At 44.4% G+C, this 23,419-nt stretch overlaps 1 protein-coding gene across 5 annotated transcripts in view; it reads left to right on the top strand.

The window, feature by feature from the left end:
• ZNF532 (zinc finger protein 532) overlaps positions 1-23,419 on the top strand; it is a 213,703-nt gene that overhangs the window by 132,833 nt on the left and 57,451 nt on the right. For all 5 annotated transcript variants that reach the window (XR_011200972.1, XM_069220276.1, XM_069220267.1 and 2 more), the window contains 2 exons: positions 6,959-7,135; positions 17,334-17,496. Coding sequence is in view for 4 of the 5 variants with exons in the window: in XM_069220276.1 (XP_069076377.1) it covers positions 6,959-7,135; positions 17,334-17,496 (340 nt within the window). In the remaining variant the exon portion in view is untranslated. The remainder of the gene's footprint in view (positions 1-6,958; positions 7,136-17,333; positions 17,497-23,419) is intronic.

The following is a 23,419-nucleotide window of genomic DNA, read 5'->3' as shown; positions in this document are numbered from 1 at the left end:
TATAAAAAGGTCTTGGGTTGGGCCTGAAGGAACTAAACCTCAGACAACATTAAGGATAAATCGATCCTCCACAAGTATCTGATTGGCTGCCACAGTATTGAAAGAAAATGTTGTGGCATCCATTTTGGATTGGTACTTCTAACAACAGATTTGTCACCTTAGTTTACTCTCCAGATACCAGAATGGATCTTCAAAGTTTTATCAGCAATGCTTCTGCACATGTCTATGTGGTGCCTTGCGGTTCCTCGTTAGCTCTGTATTGCTGTATCAGCGAGCAACTAGAGCTATATACATGTGCCACTTCTGCACAATGACGTAAATTCCTGTTTTTTCCCACCTTCTGACCCAGACCCAGAGCACTGCTCCCACATTTGTTGGCCATTGATGATTTCTTAAGTTTCCTAAACCAGTGTGCTAGGTAACAAAACAACCGGCTCCTAAGACAGACTTCAAAACATGCTTTGATTGCAGGAAACAGATATCTGCTATTGACCAGCAAACCATGCATCCGATGTCTGGAGCATGGGTCGAAGATGTGCAACAGGTGAGCTCTTGCGCAAAAAGGTGATCTGGGACCCGGCGATGAAGCTGTATGTCGCCAGATATATGAAGTTGAGATCCTTGCGTCAGTTCTACACCAGGGTACGCCTCACTCCCCAGGCTTTGCTCGCAGGATGTCTAACTCTAGGTCGAAGTCTTCTGGTAAGCCCAAATTGAAGTCTAAATGCAAACATAAAAAGCAAAGCAGGACTTGCATCCAAGCCCTCTGTGTTCATGGAGAAGACACAAGGGTGTCACAATGTTAGTTGGTCTCCTCCGAGATCCTTGAGTGTGGAAATTATCCTAGTGTACCCCAAGTTTCCCAAACTGTTGGCAACACCATAGCAAACCGAGGACTTCAAAGAGGCCATGGAGCAGATGATTTCTGGCCATCTCTTGCACACCTGTAGGTGCCAGGAATCTGCAGGGCCTCCAGTTGGAATCTGTTCCAGGTCCAGTACTGAGCCTGATACAGATGCCTACTCCAGTTCCTGGCCACCATTCATTGACGCAGGCGCTGACATCACCGGTTTCATGAAGAGGTCCTGCTTCTGGTTCCGATATCTGACCTCAAACTAACTTCAGCCCGATTCTGGCTGATGATGTGATAGATCACTGAAGCGCAACCGATGATTATATGCACCAGTGCTTCCATCAGGACAGTCAGTACAAAAGAGGCTACAGTATCTTTTCAGTATTTTTAGAGTTTAGGTTGGGTATGGGTTTTGGGGTGGTAAGGACATTTGTAGGTTTTAGGGTGGGTATGGTATTTTAGGGTGGTTTGGGTATGTTTACGTTTTTGGATAGGTATGGGTTTTTGGGTGGTAAGGGCATTTTTAGGGTGGTAAGGTTATTTTTAGGGTTTAGGTTGGATGTGGGTTTTGGGGTGTTAAGGGCACTTTTTAGGTTTTATAGTGGGTATGGGTTTTGGGGTGGTAAAGGTAGTTTCACGTTTAAGGGTGGATATCGGTTTTGGGGTGGTAAGGGCATTTTTGGGTTTAGGGTGGCAATCTGTGTGTGTGTGTATACACACAAATATATATTTAACATATATAGTATGTTTAAATAAATATACACATATAAGTTATACTTACCATTCAATCATTCAGTTTCTATTACACATGTTGTTACCATCCATGCCCTTATAACAAAAAGTTTGTGGTAAAAAACTTTCATTGTAAGTGCATTCGTTGTAATGACGGACACGTTGCAATTACCACATTGTAAAGGCAATTGTGGTAATTGCATTTGTGGTTCTGCCATACAACCATTGTGGTCCATCAGGCAGCTGAGGTCCTGGATTTGCAGCTGCCTTCTTTCGAGACCAGTGCTAATGTCCTTATGGAAATTCTACAGCCTAGGCCTGCATCGACTGAGCCCTTGCTCCCTTTCAGGCGAGGGCCTGTTCCTGCCCACCAGTGAATAGGCAAGTGGCCAGGCATCTCAGACCAGGGCCTGGTGACCCTGATTTTCTCACTGAGCATCCTACTCTATATAGGCAAGTGGTGCATGCTTTAGTCAGTAACGTTAACTCCATTTCTTTTCCTCAACTCCTCCGTATAGAGATTCCAAGGCATTTGCAAAACAAATGTTCTCTTCGCCTAGCCTGGCGCCGAGATTTGTCAGTGCACCCTGTCTTGGGTCTACTATACACATTCCCTCTGGGGCATGGCCAGCAAGATCTTGTCAGAGGTCCCAGAAGACCTTAGGGCCTCTCTGGTTTAATCTATTTATGATGGACAAGATGAAGCTAAGTAAGTGATTTGTGCCAGCCGAGATACTTCTGACTGCCTCGGAGGGGAGTTGCCACCAGTGTTGTGTTCCACTGCCACACATCGATTCTTTCCATGGGATCTTCTGGAGATACCCATACCTCTCTCATGCATATGCCCTTTGATGGCTCATGCCTTTGTGGCGGTTCTGCCCTCTGGAATTTCAAGGACATTAGAACCATGGCATGCTCCATGCGACTGTTGACTCCCACCAACCATTTCCCACGTCAAGTTTAGGAAATTCAAGGGCTACTCCAGAGAACATGTGTACAGACAGCATCAGTCACCCCAATCAGTGCAGAAGTCACCTCAATCATTTTGAGGCAGAGGACAGAAGACTGGCACGCATCGAGCAGGCCAGCAGGGGCACCAGTTCTTCAAGCCCCCGCCCATAAAGCACCAGCTTCTAAGCTGCTTTAGTTTGCCCTTAAGAACACAAACCAATCCTGTGAGGGACAGGATCTAAAATATCCGAGCAAGATAGTGCTTAATCATGTTTGGCAGATGGGCTATAGAGATCGTTCAGCAGGTTTATGCTCTACCCTTTTGAGGTTGCTTTGCCACATGTACCTCCCCCCCACACACACACACATTTGATTGACCTTCAGAGGAGCTCCTCTGCTTTCTGCTACAGGAGGCGCAAGTGTTGCTTCCAAAAGGTACTCTGCAATGGAACTTAAAATTCCAGTGGGTCCAGCATCAGGAAGTCTGTCGGATGACCTCTAGTTTTCTGAAGAGATGGCTCACAATCTGCAGTGGTGGCTGCTTGAACACAATTGGTCCAGCAACATACGCCCTCTCACTTCGTCTTCCAAAGCTGACCGTGGTGATGGATGAATTACTAGTAGGTTGGGGAGGGGATCAGGGGACAGTGGTGTCTGGCAGAAGCCCAGTTCAATATTAGTTTTTTTTTTGGAGTTATGGGCCATTCTTCTGGTGTTGAAAGCCTTTCTGTGGTTCATCAAAGGGAGGCTAGTTCAGGTACTTATGGACAACACCACTGCCATGTGACATTTCAACAAGCAAGGTGTAGTGGGGTCCTGTGCCAGGAGGCTCTGTGTTACTGGAGTTGGGCGGAGCTTCAAATCATTTTCCTGGTCGCAAACTAACTGACAGGATCCTTGAACGCCAGGGCGGATGAGCCCAACCAGCGGTACCTGGAGAATTACAAATGGAGTCTGCATCTCAAGGCATCTTCTGACAGTAGGGGGATACCTTGTTAGATCTTAGCCCCACCATTGGATCCACAGTGCCAAAGGTTTTGAAACTTGGAATTTCTGTGAAGACACTATCTAGGAGATGCATTCCGGTTGGAATAGAACATAAGACACCTGTACTCCTTCACATCCTCTCCTGTTTCATGTTCTGAAAAAGAAAAGGAGCAATTGAGCCCATGTCATTCTAGTGGCTCCGGGTTGGACCAGGAGAGTATGGAACCCTGTACTTATGATAGAGATTTCTATCAGAGGATACCCCTCCTTGTGAATTTCCCCAGGTGCCAGACTTCATCTGGAATATTTTCATAGCAGCTCTTTTGCGTGCTTGTAGTTGGTGTCATGATACTCTGTGTCTGGTCTGTACCACCCCAAATGTGCTGTCAAAGCCACTATATGTACGTCACCTCTGTGCATAGACATCTGTTGCTTTTTTGTCTGTCGCTGATCTGGAGCTCGTTTCCACAAACCTGTCAGTTTTTCCCTCAAATGTTCCCGTGTGCATCAATGGTCATGTCCCCTATTAAAACTACAGGATTTAATCTGTGTAAGGGTTGTCACAAGCAGATGCCAGTGACGGATCCACATGAGGTCTGTCTCCGGGGGGCTCCAAGCACATTTTGGTTGAGAGCACTAATGCACTCATGCTCCCGGGGCCGATCTTATGACCGGTCATCCTCAAAATTTAGGTAATCAGTAAACTCCACAAAGAGTATTTAAAAAAAAAAAAAACATAAGTCCAACCTCAGCCCCCCCTTGTCCTACCTCACCCATCTCTGAGTCTTCTCTGAGTCATGTGACGCCCTGGCTAGCAGAGGCAGGGAAATCAGTCACTACACCCTCATGTCACAACTTTAGAGAGGCAATGGGCCAAATTTTCGGTACCCAACCAGACCCACCTGGCACTCCTTTGGGCCCCAAGGATTAAAGGTGGTCTTCAGCCAGACTGCTGCTGGCGGGTCTGCCCCAACAAGGACTGTAGCACTTGTCTTGAAGTGGCCTCCATTTTCCATGTTGATGCTTCTTAGGGCACCGCAGGCCAAAGCCTTGACACAGGAGCGTCAGCACTGGCATAAACATTTTAGGGGGAGCATATTGTCCTTTCATACTACCAAGGCATCACACTGACCTCACCTCCACCCTCTTTCTGACCCCAAATCATTTACGCAGCACCAACATGAATTCAGAGAAGACCGTGACAATTCCAGTCATGTTTATGATGATGAAAATCTGTTCATGGATTTCCAGGATGCCATTGTGACCTGGATACCTCTCCCGACACTGATCTGCACTCCCTCTTCCAAATGTGGTTGGAGAAGAGTCTGACTCCTTTCTACAGTGATAAGCAGGACACCAGAAGTCTTAGCCCTCACGCAGCCCACCACTGAGGCAAAGTCTAATATGTAGACAGAAGTGCTTCATCCCGGGCAAACTAGCCAGAAACCTCAATTGCAATTTTTTGATGCGCTCACAGACACACTTGGTATGTGAGCAAAACCAGGGTCTTGCCCACCAATCAACAGGAAGATTGAAAGGTTGCAAAGGCCTGCTCTGGAGGGACCCTGCCTTCTCCAAAAGCCATCAACAGAAAGCCTGGTGGTACAGGCCAGCAGCCTTCTGAACCCCAATGCATTTCCGACCATTCAGCAGACAGAGTCAAAACGCATGGAGGCATTCTCCAAAAGGATGTTCTCATTGGCCAGCCTTGCCCTCAGGTCCATAAATACTAACTGCCTCCTGGGGAGATTCACCTTTGTGTTCTGGGACATGGTGTCGGATATCTTGCCCTCAGTCCCAAATGATGTAATGCTAAGCCTCCAATGCATTATTCAAGATAGACAAGATACGATGAGCTACTCTATTCGATTGGGCATGGGCACGTCTGACTGCCTGGGTAGAACGGTTGGCACCAACATGGTGCTTTGGTGCCATGCTAGGAGCTGCTCCAACAGATTCTCTAGACTAGGTGGTTTCGGCCTAGATCACGGTTTCCCAAGTGTGGGATGTGACCCACTGGTGGGTTCTAGAAAGTCCAATTATTAGTATATAAAGATGCATTTAAATTCTGTATTTATCTAGTCACGTTTGCTGTGCTTTACAGACATAGGTCCAATGTCAAGCTATGTCTTCTGCTGCTTATTATTTTAACATTGGGACTAGTGTTTGCAAACTCCTCACACTTTGCAGTCAGAGAAAGAAAAGTGAATTATGTGACAATCTTGCTTGGGGGTACATGAAGTGTGAAAGGAAAGGCTGTAAGATGTAATTTTTTCATACTTTTTTTTTCATAAAACACAACAAAATGTAAACCCTGTAAATAAACAGAGCAAAAATGAAGCACATTTTTTGTAGTTCTGAAATGTAAAGGAAACAATGATGATTAGGATCAGAACAAATCAAGACACTTTACTTGGTGATGCCAAAAAATATTCACTGAAACCCGGTTCCCACACATTATCCTTTGTGTTCAGTATAGTGTTATCAGTAAAACTGTATGCTAAAGCAAATTTAGTGACCATTTAAAGAGAAAATGTGCTGTCTGTAAACGACAGCGTGCTACCACACAATGCTTTTGTAGCATTAAAAAATCGTCTGCCTCTTGTCCATTAAAGCTAGGTGGGTCGTCAGAGTCCGTCTTACTAAAAACTGACCTAGAGCATTTTAAGGACTGCGGGACAACGACATGCTCACTTGGGTACACTCCCAACTGCTGGTGCTCCAGTTCTGCCAACAATTTCACCCCTTTCGTGATTTCGGGAGGGGACACCAACAGACGCAATGGTAGAATGTGACTCAACCATAGCAAGCATTTGAGTCCTTTCGAGACAGAGGATCGGGCCGCCAGCATCCAGGCCGCCAGGGGCAACAGTCCATCCAAACCCTAAACCCCTCCTCCAGCATCTGCCGCAAAACTGCTTTAAGTCACTCTTGGCAGGACACATTCGCAACCCAGATTGACCCCATTTATCACAGGGTTAAGAGCAAGTGAAAAAGTCCCTGGAAATAGAGCTAGTCATGCGGAAGGATCCTTTTAATCCTAGGTCAGCATTGTTGTTCCCCACTCCGGGGCCTTTAACTCGAAATTGCATGGTTGAGTGAGGAATCACTGCCTGGATTTAGTAAATCATTGCACTGTACATCTACTATTCCACATCTGTGTCATGTGCACATACATTTTTACGATTAAGACATGCTCCATGAGTAAGCACATGCAAGGACTGGGCTAATCTATACATGTTGAGTGCATTTATTTCTGATTGCTTTATTTTTCAGTCCTCTTGAGCTGTTTCGTGTTTCTGTTCTCAGAATTAAATTTACTTTTAAATTGCCACAATGGCTTAGTAAATTCTCAAATGTAAACACTGAAATGTAAATATTTTCCCTTAATGGGTGCCTCCATTAATTACTATGTGCTTCCTTTTATTTTTGCAGCTGTGTTCATTGCAACGTTGTGTATTCAGAGGTGGCTTCTCTTAAGGCTCACATTCAAGGTGCTCATTGTGAAGTTTTCTACAAATGTCCAATTTGTCCCATGGCTTTCAAATCTGCGCCCAGCACGCACTCCCATACGTATACACAACACCCAGGTGTCAAGATTGGAGAACCAAAGTAAGAATAAAATTATATTACTTTCTATTTTAATTTTTCGAAGTTAAATATATATTCAGTTTTTGTTGTTCTGTCTCATCCTAATTTCAACAGTTCATGAATAAAAGTTCCATGCTGCTGGTTAATGCTGATCCTTGCCTACCAATATAAATATGATAAAACTATTCACTTAGTAACAGAATGTTTTAAATAATATTATTTTAATTAAAAATACTTTTTTCAGCATGAATCTTTTCTGGACTTACATGCTGTTTTTTTCATTCCGCCATCTGGTGGGCATTGTTGATCATTTGGTGTTCCAGGTCCTTATCTGTGACGTCTGACGCTCACCCAGGAAGCCCATTTGTATGGACGCCGTTTGTTTAGACAAATTCTTTTTTTCTGCCATTGGATCTGGAAGCTGAGCAGGAACGCAGAATATTTTCAAAGATTTTCACTGAGTTTTAGGAGCAAAATGTCTGGAAAAAAACAAAAGAATGCCATTGGGTACAATAGCAACATCGAAGAGTTGGGCACATTTTTTCCAAGGCCAGAACCTGTTGCAATCCACGTTGACCTCGAGGGTCTGATAATGAAGGTAGCGGGTTGAGCATACCCCCTTTAGATTTTTCCTACAGTTCTACAGTAAGTACTCCCAGATTGGCACATGTGAGGTCTGCAACCTGTGTCTCCCGAAAGAACACATCACAGAGGATTGTACAACTTGCGGGAGTTCCAGCCAAAGACACTGAAGACAAGGGAAAAACAAAGGTGTGCACACTATCCCATGACGTAGTTGAAGACATCCCTGAAAGACCTAGGTCTCTTGAGCAAGAAGGAGAACCCTGATGATACCAAGTTGGCACAGGGAGAAGGCTCTGACGCCAAGATTGAGGAGAAACCGAAAAAAGTCGAGGAACAGGTATAAGGTATCAGTGATGAAATTTGGGGAAAAATTATCTGGCTGGATTGTGTTGATGACTAAATTTTGTATTCCTTTTGCCTTCTCTGGGACTACCACAGTGCATGCATTGCTCTTTTGAAATCAGTTTTTGGTGTCCTCTGCTATTGTGGCAAGCCAGTTTTTCAGTGTTTGGACCTCTAGCTGGAGGATTTCTATTTTTATTGTAGCGTAGTGAGGGCCCACCTCGTTTGCGACCAGCCCTGCTCTAGCTGAGAATTTTCAGGTTGGCTCACAAGAGTGTGATGTCTAATGCCACTGAGTTGACATAAGTGTATGTAACACAGACAGACACAACTTCCGCGAAGGCATGGGAGCAGTTGCCAACTGGATGAAAAACAGCTGCTTTCAACTCAACACGAACAAGACATAAGTACTCATCATGGGCCCCCATCCCGATGTGTGGAACAACTCCTGGTGGCCACCCACCCTCGGAAGCCCGCCCACCCCCACCAACCAAGCCTGAAACCTCGGGATCATACTGGACTCCAGACTCCACATGGACCGCCAAATCAGCTAAGTCACATCCCCCTGCTTCCTCACCCTCTGCCTCCTATGCAAGACTTTCAAATGGATCCCCCTCAAACACAGAGAGACCGTCACAAATGCCCTCATTACCACCGGTCTGGACTACGGCAACGCGCTCTAGCTGAGATCAACAAGAAACTCACCCGCAAACTACAGAATATCCAGAACGCAGCTGCCAGACTGGTCCTCGACCTGCCCCAACACTGCCACATCTCCCAACACCTGCACACACTTCACTGGCTTCCAATAGAAAAAAGAATCACCTTCAAGATCCTCATCAACGCACACAAAGCCCTCCATGACATCGGGCCAGCCTACCTGAACAGGTGACTCCACTTTCACGTACCCCACAGAACCCTTCGATCAGCCCAGCTCTCTCTCACTGAAGTACCACGCATCAGGAATCAGGAAAACAAGAACAGGGGGACGCTCCTTCTCCCACATCGCAGCCACAGCCTGGAATGCCCTCCCGCTCCACCTCAGACAGACTACCGCCTCCTCAACTTCACGAAGGAGTTGAAGACATGGCTCTTTGAAGAACCACCTCAGTGATGGATGCTACACAACCCCTCCTTCCCCCAGCGCCATGAGACCCTCACGAGTGAGTAGCCACGCTCAATAAACCCTGATTGAGTAATTACGTGAAAAATAATGTTCAATGGCATGTGCGGCTGTAGATGCACATGCTCTGCATACTTCTGCCATCTACTGTTGGGTCCGGAGTTGTGCAAGTTGTTTTTCTTTGAAGAAGTCTTTCAAGTAACAGAGTTAAGTGACTCTTCCTCTCTGTGATGTTGCACATGGGCATCAACTCCATTGTTAGATTGTTTACTCTCCGCTGTTCAGACCTGTGCTTTGACTCTGTGTTTTCGACTCCATTCGGTATATTTCTTCGATTTCTTTACTGTCCTCAACAGTATTGCTTTCAATCGCGCTTTTCCACTTCTGCGCTTCTCTTGAACTTTGTCAATCCAAGGTGCCGATTGTTTCGGGCCTACCTTTCCGTGCGTCACTGGCTCCATCGAGGATGCGTTTCTGATGGAATGTACACCTTTCAGATTTTGCCCGTGTTGCCACGCAAAAGATCCACAAACAGGACTTTCTTTGTCACACCCTCGCTTCCACACACAGAGACACTCAGTTCTTGCCCATGCTACCTGCCATGACGAGGCATGCCAAGGACATTTTCAAAGAGCTAGTCCGAGGAAGCATCATTACCCATCGGGTGGACAAACCATATAAAGCAACACCTTCCGACCCCTTGTTCATCCGGAGTCAAGCACCACCTGACTCTGTTGTTGCAACCACCGTAAGAGGGCAAACAGTCAGGCTACTGTAATTAGCCTCCTTCTCCTGAAAAGGAATTTAAGCATCTAGATGCTGCTGGGAAGAGGGTTGCTGCTCAAGCCGCCAACCATTGTCGATCACCAATTGTCAGGCCCTGTTAGGCTGTTATGATGAAGCCCATTGGGACAAGATGGAGGAACTCATGCAGTCACTCTTGGAAGAGCACAGAAAGAGGGGCCAACAGATTGTCATTAAGGGCCAAGCCATCACAAATAACTCCATCCGATGTGCCCTCTGTGCAGCAAATACTGCAGCCAAAGGGATTAATACCAGTGTCATCCTTAGGAGACATGCATCGCTATGGTGTTCTGGGTTAAAACCAGAGGTCCAGTTGACAGCATTGAATATGGTTTTCGATAGAGAGCACTTTTTTAGACCTCAGGTAGATTCTACCCTTGACAAAATGAAAAAGGACACAACACAGTCAAGGCAATGGGAACGTTTGCAAACTCACTCCAGTGGGAAATATCCACCTCCACAGGTGCTTCCACTTTCCAACAGAAACAAACCCAGTCTGCCAACACCAAGGGCTATTATAGAGGCTCCTTTAGGGTAATTAACAACAAGGGTAGAGGCAGGAGTACCTCTGCACGCAGAGCAATGCACACTGCAAAGCAGTGACTACCCAAACCTTCTCCCTGACCACACATCACCAGGGGGCAGACTACAGTTATTTCCCCCAGGCTAGAATACCATCATCACACATAGATGGGTACTAGCCATTACCCAACTTGGCTTTTGTCTGGAGCTGTTGATTCTATCTCACATTTACAGGTTATCACAGGAGCATCAAACATTTCTTCTCAAAGGGGCTGTAGAGCCCATTCCTCTTCAACACTATATATATATACTCTTTATACTTCTTGATCCCCAAAAAGGATGGGTCTCTAAGGCCAATCTTAGATTTGAGACCTCTAAACAGGGACATCCTTCCAGAACACTTCCATCTGGTCATTCCGCTTCAGCTACAGGGCGATTTTATGATAAAATTAGACCTAAAAGATGCCATTTTCCACATTCAAATGCAACCTGCTCACCGAAGATACCTAAGATTTGTCATAGCAGGCAAACATTATCAATTAAAAGTGCTTCCATTCAGGGTGACTACTGCACCTCGAGTGTCCACAAAATGCCTGGCGGTGGTTGCAGCACATCTGCGAAGACAAAATCTCCATGTCTTCCCTCCTGGATGATTGGCTCATCAAAGCCAGCACTCATCATCAGCAACACACTCAGATGACAATACATCTTCTTCACAGCTTAGGCTTTACTATAAATCAATCAATCAGTTCCTATAGAGCGCAACTACTCACTAGTGAGGGTCTCAAGGCGCTGGTGGTTGGTCTGTGCCTCATTCGAAGAGCCAGGTCTTGAGGTTCTTCCTGATGATGGTGAGTGATGGCCTCTGTTTGAGGTGCATGGGCAGGTTGTTCCAGCTCTTCCCTGCAAGGTAGGCGAAAGATCTTCCTCTGGCAGTTGTTTTCCGGATGCTTGGGATGGCGGCCAGTGCCTGCTGGGTGGATCATAGTGGCCTGGCAGGGTTGTGGAAGGAGATGCAATGGTTCCGGTAGGCCGGTCTGATGTTGTGAAGGGCCTTTTAGGTGTGGGTAAGTAGATTGAAGTTGATTCGCTTCTCCACTGGGAGCCAGTGAAGACATCCCCAAGTCTCACCTACAAACACTACAGGTTCAACCATATTTAAGGGCCATCTTAAACATGCAATTAGGATTAGCCTACCCCAATCCTGCTGGAATTCAGAACTTTCAGGCAACTCTTCCCCAGTTCCAGTCAAACCAAACACTCATAGTAAGGGCAGTCATGTGACTGCTAAGAATGTTGGCCTCTTGCATTGCCATAGTTCCCCATGCAAGACTACATATGTGTCCTCTTCAGCAATGTCTAGCCCGCCAGTGGTCTTAGTCACAGGTTCATCTGGAAGATCTAGTGTTGAACATTCACTGTTCTTTGCAGTGGTGGAACACCAAAAATCTGTTAAAGGAGCAGCCTTTTCTAGACCCTGTTCTTCACGTCACTCTCACCACGGACGCATCCCAGACGGGTTGGGCTACCCACCTACAAAACTTGACAGTACTAGGTCTTTTGGATACCAGATATCAGTTCCTACATACCAACTACCTGAAGCTTCAGGCAGTCTACCTAGCACTGAAAGCTTTCCTTCCTTACCTGTCTCACAAAGTTGTCCTAGTCCAGACGGACACTATGACAGCCATGTATTATCAACAAAAACAGGGTGGACAGTCTTCACAACTGTCACACCTGTCTCAAACCATGAGAAAGTAAACTGTTCACCACAACATTCACCTGTTGTCAGAATACCTTCTAGGAACAGACATGGATGAAGCAACAAGTACATCAATGGGAACTCCACCCACAAGTCCATCTTCCATACTTTCAAAAGTGAGGGTTCCCTCAGATTGACCTTTCCACCACAGCAGAAAATGCAAAATGCACAAACTTGGTCTACTGGTACCCATACTCACTATCCAAGGGCACGCAGCATTGGTCAGGGATATTTGCCCACACTTTTCTGCCTCTCCCTCTCATTCCATTTCTGGTTTGGAAGCTCAGGCAAGCATCTCACCTTGATCCTTGTTGCTTCCACCTGAACACATCAGCCTTGGTGCATAACACTGCTAGATTTCTCAATAGTTCCTCAGGAGAAGCTCCCCAACAGGACTGACCTTCTCACTCAGGACAAATCAGACACTAAACCCTCAACTTAGCACTTTGACTCCTGTGGTCATAAAGTTTGGCTACCTTAACTTAGCACCAGAATGTATGAACATTTTCAAGGAAGCATGTAGACCCACCACTAGAGCCTGTTATGCGGCAAACTGGACGAGTTTTGTTTGCTATTTTCAAGCCGAACAAATTGATCCTCTGAAAGCCATGGTGCAAGACATTGTTTGCTACCTGCTTCACATACGGAATGCAAAGCCGGCGTACTCTTCCATGTAATTACACATTGCTGCAATAGCTGCCTATCTCCAAAATAGACAGCATCTCTAATTTTTCAAAATTCCAGTCATCATGGAAGGACTCATGAGTTATCCCACCACAGGTTCCACCAGCACCCACCTGGAGCCTTTAGATTGTTCTTACTAGACTCATGGGTCCCCATTTGAGCCTCTACACCCATGCCCACTTCAATTTATTTTGTGGAAAGTGACATTCTTATTTACCATTAACTCATTCAGTCATGTTAAAGAGCTCTAGGCTTTTACCTTAGAACAACCTTTACCAGTTTTTCCCCCTCAGTCAGATTCTGTTGTAGGAAGAGCTCTTAATACCTACATAGTTGGAACTGTTTATTTCAGGAAAACTAAACAGCTCTTTGTAGCATTTTCTCTACCTCATAGAGGCAACACAACATATTCAAACTTGCTACATTAGGGCCAAAATACCTTTACATGTAGCACATTCCGCTCATAAAAAGGGAGCTACTATAGCATTTCTTGGAAAAATTCCCATAGCTGACATTTGTAAGGCAGCTCCATGGTCTACTCCACACACTTTCACCAAGCACTACTGTGTGGATGTTTTTGCACGCCAAATAAGACAGTGTAGGTCAGGCACTGCTATGTACCCTGTTTCAGACTACTGCAACTCCCAGAGGCAAGCCACTGTTTCTAAGGAGGGACTGCTTTACAGTCTGTGAAAAGCATGCGTATCTACAGCCACACATGCCATTGAACGGAATATGTTACCCTGTAGGCAACTGTTCATTTCATCTAGTGCTGTAGATTTACATGCACCCTCCCTCCTCCCTGGATGCCTGTGGCCGTTGCAGTTAGATTATACATTTACATTAACAGTCATCGCATTACTAACACATACCTTATACTCATTTCTCACTTTCCTGCGGGAAAACAATCTAACAAAAGAGTCCATGCCCATGCGCAATGTCACCAAGAGGAGGAGTCACTCGTGACTCAAAAGACTTCGTCGAAGAAGACCAACTTGCACAAGTCCGGACCCAACACTAGATGGCAGGAGTATGTAGTGCATATTAACCTACAGAACTACGTGCCACAAACAGATGCTTACGGGGTAAGTAACATACTCCTTACTTTTAAGTAATTAAATGGAAATTAAATATTATCTCATTTATTAATGAATAAGTATTCTAAAAATGTTTTTTTATTTTTTAAGTTTGTATGAGTAACATAGTGGGTGTTTAGTGTTTATGGATGGGTAATGTAAAAGTAAATAGGAGTTTTAAGGCCTCAGAGATAGTAAAGTGGTAGTAAGGAGTGTTTTGGCTCTGGGATGGTTGGTGTTTAGGGGCACTTAGATGATTTTTGGGCTCAGGGGTGTCTAGTATATAGGGTAGTTAGGAGATTTTAGGGCTTGGGAGTGGGTATTGTATAGGGGAAGTGAGTTTTATGGGGTTTGGGATGGTTTGTATATGGGGTAGCGAGGAGGTGTTAGGGTTTAGATGAGTGAATCGAAGTAGCAAGTACTTTTAGTGCTCCAGGATTGGCAGAGTATAGGGTAATATTTTTTTTTGGTGTAAGGCAGTGGTATTTTAAAATATTACATTATTTTTTTAAAGAAATTGTATTATTATGTGGGGTGGGTGACTGCCGACCTCAAGGAATAATCACATCTCTTCTCAGCTTGAACCTTTCAAGTCACTAAATTAACCTAAACGTAGGTCCTTGATAGCTATGGCACAAAGCAGTAAGTAATAAAAATCCCAAACCAACAAAAAAAATAGAGTAAAATTTTATAAACAAAATGACAAAAATACGACAAAGGAAACCCGTAGATATGCATTTTTTACATTTTAGAATGAAAAAAAAAGAATAAATTGTTGATTTGAAGCCGACCGCACTTGAGCACATGTCAGATACACCAAGAAGGTTTTTCCTGGTTAAAGATTTTACCTTGAGACTTAGGGCCTGATTTAGAGTTTGGCAGATGGGTTTGACAAGCGTTTGTGATGGAGTAACCCTTCCACCTCTTTAGTCCCAATCAGCTGTAGGACTACACTTCTATGCCCCCTAAAATCTCATGGGAGGGCACTTGCAGACTCTCTGGGTATCAAGCCAAGGCCAGCAGCAAAGTCCAGTTGCCACTGGTCAGCTGGGCAGTTCCAGGGAAAGACCTCTTGCAGCTTGTTGCCTTCCGGTGGATTCTGCTCCCACAGCAAACCCAGAGACCGAAGTGTGGTAGGACCAAAACAGGGTCCTTCATCAACCAGAAAGGGGATGCACGAGAATTATCTTGGCATCCTCTTCTCTCCCTTTCAAGAGCTGCCCAAGTGTTACATGTGGCTCAATAGACCTGTAAATCAGGATTTGACAGGTGTGACTAAATGCCCACTGCCCTTAGTCAGAATATTATGGGAAGTTCAGAGAAGTCATCACAGTTCATTCAGGTCAGCCTGTTTGCTCCTGCATGGCATTTCACACCTCGTTCACACCTATTCGAGAGCTGAGCACAGTCTGGGAGTTACTGAAGTGCTAAAGCAAATTAGCGTTCAGGAACTTCAAGCACTCTAAAAGTTACTTTTCCTTAATATTTAATCAAACTTCATCATCGAAATAGATTTTTAATAGCAATTAAAAAGTGGTTTCATTCTTTTTCTACCTAGTCCTTTTTCTGATTTAGCTGTATTAGTGTTTTAATATGCACTCTGGCCTTCTATATAGGACAGCTAGGCCTGCCACAGTGGAAATAACTTATTGGGCCTTATCACTTTAAATACATGGTAATATAAATTTTCTGCATGTCCCACTTTTAAATACCATGCACCCAACCTTGTTTAATACAAGGATAATATGAGGGTGGTTTATTAGCATTTTAAAGGAAGGTTTTTAACTCAATAGAAAGGGTTATTTTAATGGATTACACTGCAGATTTTACAGTGCAGCAGTCAGGCTAGACAGGGTTGGCTTGTAGTGGATAGCTCAAATTGTGCTGCAGTTCCCAAGTGGTATTTAACTTCCAGGCCCTGTGAGCATTTCTACACCATGCAATACTAGGGTAAGTTAAATGTGCCAGTTAGAAATAAGCCAATTAAATGTAATAGAAATAAGTTCATTAAATATTAAAATTAAAATGTAATTTAATTCCTTTACGAAGTAAAGGCACCCGATGTAATAAAATGCAGTGTGTTGGTACTCGTAGTGTAATGACCACAATATAATGACCTCTGATGTGATGGCCTAGGAAGTAACAATTGACATTCCCTTGTTTCATTGTGAACGATCCTGAATCGTACCTCAGTGCTTTTACCTGTGTCCAGCGCTCGGTTTTCCTCTTGCTAGATTTACTCTCTAGAGAATTCCCACGTGTAAACTTGTGGAGAAATGCTCCAATATAAATACAATGACATTTCAATCTTGGCCGCAGTTTGTCTTGTGAAAGAAAGGAATTGTTTGGGCTGGGGTAGGATCTTTTCTTGGAGAAAGTAATACATCTCCCAAGGACGAGTCTGTGCTCTTAAAGGTTACTCATTTGGCAAGTATGTCAGTCTGCAATTCCAGTTTCTAACTAATTTGTAAATTTCAGTTACCATGCTTTCCATTCACTAATTTTTTTTTTTTTGTGGTTGAAAACATTAAATGTATTCTTTCATTTACTTTCTCAATTGTTCAGTTTGTTTTTTTAATACTAAAAAGATGGACTGGAAAAAACGTAGGGCTGTATAACGTTTTCTTAGGTTTTGATTTATGCCCTTACAAATGAATTCAAATTGATCCTTTCCCTTTTATTTGGTTCCTCCTATTTTCCTTTATTTTCAATTGTCCTTTCTTGTGTTTACAATATCGTGCATATTGCATATAATAATAATTTAATGAGATAAAATGAAAGTAAAAATGTTGGAATGCAAACCGCAGTTTCTCTCACTTGAGGTGATAAGTGAAGTGTATTTTGCTTGTATGTACAAGTCTATCATTAGTGTCCCCAAATCAGAATAATCAAGTGATCAAAACCTAGATAGTGAAAACTTTACACAAAAAAGTACAGTTCTTTGTAAGGATGATTAAAAAAAATCCGAAGTGGTGGCAGAACACGAAGCTGAGTTTGATAGCTTTTGGTCACTGGTCAGATGCTTTCGACCAGTTGTATTCTTCGGTTTCTACACGAGTGGCACACTGGTTACTGGTATAAGATTTAACAGCACATACCCAATATCCGTGGCTAACGTACCTCAATTGTGGATGAGTATTTTACTATACAATTGTAGCAGCCTCCAATATAATAAAAACCTACATGGAGGTACAGGTTGCTTGCGGGCAACTCTCCAGCTAGCCAAACTACGGTTTGGTAAATCACTCTGTTCAATGAAATACATTTAACCTCAAGTCACATAGTTTTTACTGACCACTGTTGAATTTTCCTTCCTCTTAGAACCATCTATAAGTGCTCCATGTGTGACACAGTATTTACCCTGCAATCCCTGCTCTTTCGCCATTTTGATCAGCATATTGAAAACCAAAAGGTGTCTGTTTTTAAGTGCCCAGACTGTTCACTTCTGTATGCACAGAAGCAGCTGATGACGGATCACATAAAGGTAAGAGGGTGTTGTATCTTTTTCTATATCAAATCAATATTGTCTTTCACTCACAGAACAATTGTGATGTAAAAGTACAGAACAACTGAAAGATCCAAACCTGACCTTATTCTCTAGACATGTCATAAACACTTTTAAAACACAGCCTTTAGTTTCAGGTGGCCACCTGTGTGGTTAACGTATTCTGACCAATTGCTAGAAGACTTTTAGTTGTCAGAATCAAAAGTTCCGCAGGATTTGGTAGCTTCTGAGCAGCTACTGGTGTCCGAGTAACAGAACTCAGACTCGTGTGAGCTTCAAGCTGAATAGCTGAACAGTTAGTTTGTTAAATGTGTAACAATGTTATTAGGAACTGGGAGGCCCGTTTGTGATATTCTCACAGGTAGCAAAAAAAACACGATGTGACAGGCTCCCCATTAGGGGAGTTCTGCCACATAGGACAATCTAGCACCCTAATTATATAGATGGCCAGCTAGCTATTAGTTATTAGTGAAGTTTTGCAAGTCACCCACAAACCACCCTAATGTGAATGTAGGAATGAGGCAGATGTTCTAACCAAACAAACTCGCCCCTAAATCAGTTTTTATGACACAACCGGATCCTTCAGTAATGGTTCTGGCATGCTGTTGGAAGTAATCCAGTAAACTCCTGACTTAATTTAATATATTGTCACATTAAAAGAGGCCCTCAGGTATAGGCACAATTTAACACTATTCTGTTGTCCTATTTCTACCCACATTCAACCCCTAGCCATTCTGAGAAATTAGGGCCAAATTTATGAAGCCGTTTAGATGTTGCAGATCCTGCGATTCCTTAAAACACATGGTCTGTCATTGCTAAATGATTTACTGTGTACTAACTTATTTTGCCATTTAGTAAGTGCTTAATTTGCAAAAGTGGAATTGCAAAATGGCTTTAGAAAGGCCTATCTAATCACATTTCGGAAGGGACGTTTGTGTGGCCCTTCCAAATTGTGATTTGAAATACTGTGCATCTTTGGTTTAGGACCACAATTTAGGTGCAGATTATTGATAGATTACTGACTCTTTAAATGAGGCGGTAACCCATTTGCTTTGTGAATGTAGGAAAATGAATTTTGGAAGTTGGCAGTGGTCCAACAAAGACCACTACCAACTCTTCAACTAAGTTTCTTTTTTTTTATTTTTTTTTTAATGCAGCCCAATTTCCTTTAAGGAAAACGGGCTGCATTGAATAACATTTTTATATATATATATATATATATATATATAATCATATTTTTAATGCAGCCCATTTTTCTTAAATATGCAAGTTAAAAAGCAGCCAGCTGGCCACCATACCTGTGATGGCATCCAACCAGAGTAAGCCTCAGCAGTTTACAACCTACCTCATTAAAATGTATGCCGTAAGTTAGATTGCAACCTATCCGAATGGTGATTTCGCGAACCAACATTATATGCAAAATCTAAGGAGATTCACAAAACGTTGGAGTGCAATTTACATACACATTTTGCACGTTTGCATCAGTGGGGGCTACATATGATGATTAGAAATAGCAAATTCCTAATTGTGATTTCCTGCAAATCACAATTAGGAAATCGTTAATTCTAATTAATGAAATCCTTTTGAGTTTCATTAGCAATTCGTAGTGGGTCGCAAATATACGTACCTCATGAATATTAATGAGGTAGGTTGCAATTTGCAACCTATTAGGAATCACAGCCATCACAGGGATGGTGGCCTGATGGGGTTAGCAGTCCACCCTGGATGTGACAAAGCAATCTTTTTTTTTTAAACTGGATGTGTTTAAAAAGAAAACAATGAAACTTGGAAGTTAAATTTATTTTCCCAATCATTCTCAAAGGGGCATGGGTCCCTTGGCGACCCCTTATTATTTGCGAATGGGTTACCACCAGCTTTCATTTGGCTGTAAACTCTGAATGTTTTGCAGTAGTATTTCAGTCAGAAAACATTTGTACATTCCATTCCAATTCGGTACAAGGAAGAGACACCTTCAACGCGCCCCTTTCAAATACTGAATCACAAAACCCAAAATGCTATTTGGTAACAAGTTACTGAATCATAATTTGGGCTTTGTACATCCCAGAACGCATTTTTGCAGTCTGCAAATTGGGCTGTTTGCGACCTCAAAAATGCTTTGTACATCTAGCCCTAGAGTCGCAAAAAATGGTTGCAAATTGCACACCAGCTTTTTGTGAATCCACAGACCATAAGTGCCATGAACAAATATTTGAGAGAGCAACGTTTTCTAAAGGTTGCATTTTGTTTTTCGTAACCAAAAATTAACTACAAAAAGTACATCGTCTTTCAAATTGATGTAACTTAAATACATTGTTGAAGGCCAGCTTTTATGTTAAGCTTGGAGAGATGCATAATAAGTAGAATCAGGATTAAGGGCCAGATGTAGCAAAGGTTTTTACCCATTCTATGTCTATGGGAAAAAGTGTTTGTACATATGGCCCTAAGTGTATTCACTTAATCGCTAGACATATTTCATAGAATTACCCAGGACATTTTTAAGTGAGCTTTAGGACTTTCTGACAGTGTTCATTACTTCCTTTTACTTTATTCCCCAGGGTTAATATGCTATTGCTTTTAAATATCTTCCCTCCTTTTTAATATTTTAGATAAATAGTTTGTCTGGGGTGGTAAATGTAACATGTTGGTCACTTCTTACACTGAGGTCCCTTAGTACGATGGTGATTATAGCCTACTCAAAGACACCCCCGCCATCACACTATTTTACTTTACCATAGTCGAATGAAATGTTTACTTTCACAGCTGTGCTGCACATTTCCCCGTGTGTGGTAAGTGGCTCTTCTGTGTTGGACTTGTGCTCCACGGTTGTGAATATTCGGCTATCAGGTGCAGCGAGACTGGCACAGAGGACAAAGGCACAGGTGTTCAAAGAAGTGCCATGCTGTGCTCGTGTTATAAATCCCCAATAACAGCGCGACTCAGCCATACATAAATTGCTTTAAGAGCTGCTAGCGAGTCCTAATTTGAAACACATAAAACCGTGATTCGTTCTGCGTTCTGCCACACCCCTGACATCCAGGAAGTGCTATTTATTTCAGAATTCTGCCGGCAGGAAAACTGGTTAGGTGTGTCTTCCTTTCCAAATACTTCTCCATGCAGTTCTGTAGACACAGCCTTTGTGTAGTGTGATGCTCCTCACACCAATGTAGACTCTAGCGTAGATCACTCACAGGAGGTACAAAGAGGTGTGAAATACCTGCACCTGGCTATGAAAAGCCACAAAAGCAGTGATCAGGAAAGAGATAAATGGGTGGTTTTACTTAAAGTCCCTTCTCACTTTCAGCAAAAGACTGAGGCTCCCTTCTCTCTGTGCCACAGGGAGAACCTAATTGAATTTCTATTGAAGCCTTGCCTCTTTTGTCCTCACTTCACTGTCTAGGTCTCCTCCGTCCTGCGTCCTGATCAACTTTCGCTGTCTGGGAAAAACAAATCATCCCTAACTTGTGCACAGGAGCTGGCACAGGATGTTTAAAATGGAATCCACAGCATCGCTCTGCTTCGCTTATACATACAGTGCATATGCTATAGTAGTCATATACACAAAATGCACAACATACACTTGGACAGGAATAGGTGGCAAACAGTATACATTTGACAGTGCTTTGGCAGCACATTCTCAGCCAGTGCCAAAAAATAAGTTTTTAATTGGTAAGTGTAAGGAAATGCCTCCTTGGCATGGTTGCCCCCTGACTTTTTGCCTTTGCTGATGCTATGTTTACAATTGAAAGTGTGCTGAGGCCTGCTAACCAGGCCCCAACACCAGTGTTCTTTCCCTAACCTGTACTTTTGTATCCACAATTGGCAGACCCTGGCATCCAGATAAGTCCCTTGTAACTGGTACTTCTAGTACCAAGGGCCCTGATGCCAAGGAAGGTCTCTAAGGGCTGCAGCATGTCTTATGCCACCCTGGAGACCTCTCACTCAGCACAGACACCCTGCTTGCCAGCTTGTGTGTGCTAGTGAGGACAAAACGAGTAAGTCGACATGGCACTCCCCTCAGGGTGCCATGCCAGCCTCTCACTGCCTATGCAGTATAGGTAAGACACCCCTCTAGCAGGCCTTACAGCCCTAAGGCAGGGTGCACTATACCATAGGTGAGGGTACCAGTGCCTGAGCATGGTACCCCTACAGTGTCTAAACAAAACCTTAGACATTGTAAGTGCAGGGTAGCCATAAGAGTATATGGTCTGGGAGTTTGTCAAACACGAACTCCACAGCACCATAATGGCTACACTGAAAACTGGGAAGTTTGGTATCAAACTTCTCAGCACAATAAATGCACACTGATGCCAGTGTACATTTTATTGTAAAATACACCCCAGAGGGCACTTTAGAGGTGCCCCCTGAAACTTAACCGACTATCTGTGTAGGCTGACTAGTTTTAGCAGCCTGCCACAAACCGAGACATGTTGCTGGCCCCATGGGGAGAGTGCCTTTGTCACTCTGAGGCCAGTAACAAAGCCTGCACTGGGTGGAGATGCTAACACCTCTCCCAGGCAGGAATTGTCACACCTGGCGGTGAGCCTCAAAGGCTCACCTCCTTTGTGCCAACCCAGCAGGACACTCCAGCTAGTGGAGTTGCCCGCCCCCTCCGGCCAGGCCCCACTTTTGGCGGCAAGGCCGGAGAAAATAATGAGAAAAACAAGGAGGAGTCACTGGCCAGTCAGGACAGCCCCTAAGGTGTCCTGAGCTGAGGTGACTCTGACTTTTAGAAATCCTCCATCTTGCAGATGAGGATTCCCCCAATAGGGTTAGGATTGTGACCCCCTCCCCTTGGGAGGAGGCACAAAGAGGGTGTACCCACCCTCAGGGCTAGTAGCCATTGGCTACTAACCCCCCAGACCTAAACACGCCCTTAAATTTAGTATTTAAGGGCTACCCTGAACCCTAGAAAATTAGATTCCTGCAACTACAAGAAGAAGGACTGCCTAGCTGAAAACCCCTGCAGAGGAAGACCAGAAGACGACAACTGCCTTGGCTCCAGAAACTCACCGGCCTGTCTCCTGCCTTCCAAAGATCCTGCTCCAGCGACGCCTTCCAAAGGGACCAGCGACCTCGACATCCTCTGAGGACTGCCCCTGCTTCGAAAAGACAAGAAACTCCCGAGGACAGCGGACCTGCTCCAAGAAAAGCTGCAACTTTGTTTCCAGCAACTTTAAAGAACCCTGCAAGCTCCCCGCAAGAAGCGTGAGACTTGCAACACTGCACCCGGCGACCCCGACTCGGCTGGTGGAGATCCGACACCTCAGGAGGGACCCCAGGACTACTCTAAGACTGTGAGTACAAAAACCTGTCCCCCCTGAGCCCCCACAGCGCCGCCTGCAGAGGGAATCCCGAGGCTTCCCCTGACCGCGACTCTTTGAACCTAAAGTCCCGACGCCTGGGAGAGACCCTGCACCCGCAGCCCCCAGGACCTGAAGGACCGGACTTTCACTGGAGAAGTGACCCCCAGGAGTCCCTCTCCCTTGCCCAAGTGGAGGTTTCCCCGAGGAATCCCCCCCTTGCCTGCCTGCAGCGCTGAAGAGATCCCGAGATCTCTCATAGACTAACATTGCGAACCCGACGCTTGTTTCTACACTGCACCCGGCCGCCCCCGCGCCGCTGAGGGTGAGATTTCTGTGTGGGCTTGTGTCCCCCCCGGTGCCCTACAAAACCCCCCTGGTCTGCCCTCCGAAGACGCGGGTACTTACCTGCAAGCAGACCGGAACCGGGGCACCCCCTTCTCTCCATTCTAGCCTATGTGTTTTGGGCACCACTTTGAACTCTGCACCTGACCGGCCCTGAGCTGCTGGTGTGGTGACTTTGGGGTTGCTCTGAACCCCCAACGGTGGGCTACCTTGGACCAAGAACTAAGCCCTGTAAGTGTCTTACTTACCTGGTTAAC

Source organism: Pleurodeles waltl, chromosome 1_1 (assembly GCF_031143425.1).
Source record: "Pleurodeles waltl isolate 20211129_DDA chromosome 1_1, aPleWal1.hap1.20221129, whole genome shotgun sequence".
NCBI classification, from domain to species: Eukaryota; Metazoa; Chordata; class Amphibia; order Caudata; family Salamandridae; genus Pleurodeles; species Pleurodeles waltl.
This window is presented reverse-complemented; position numbering and strand designations above follow the sequence as displayed.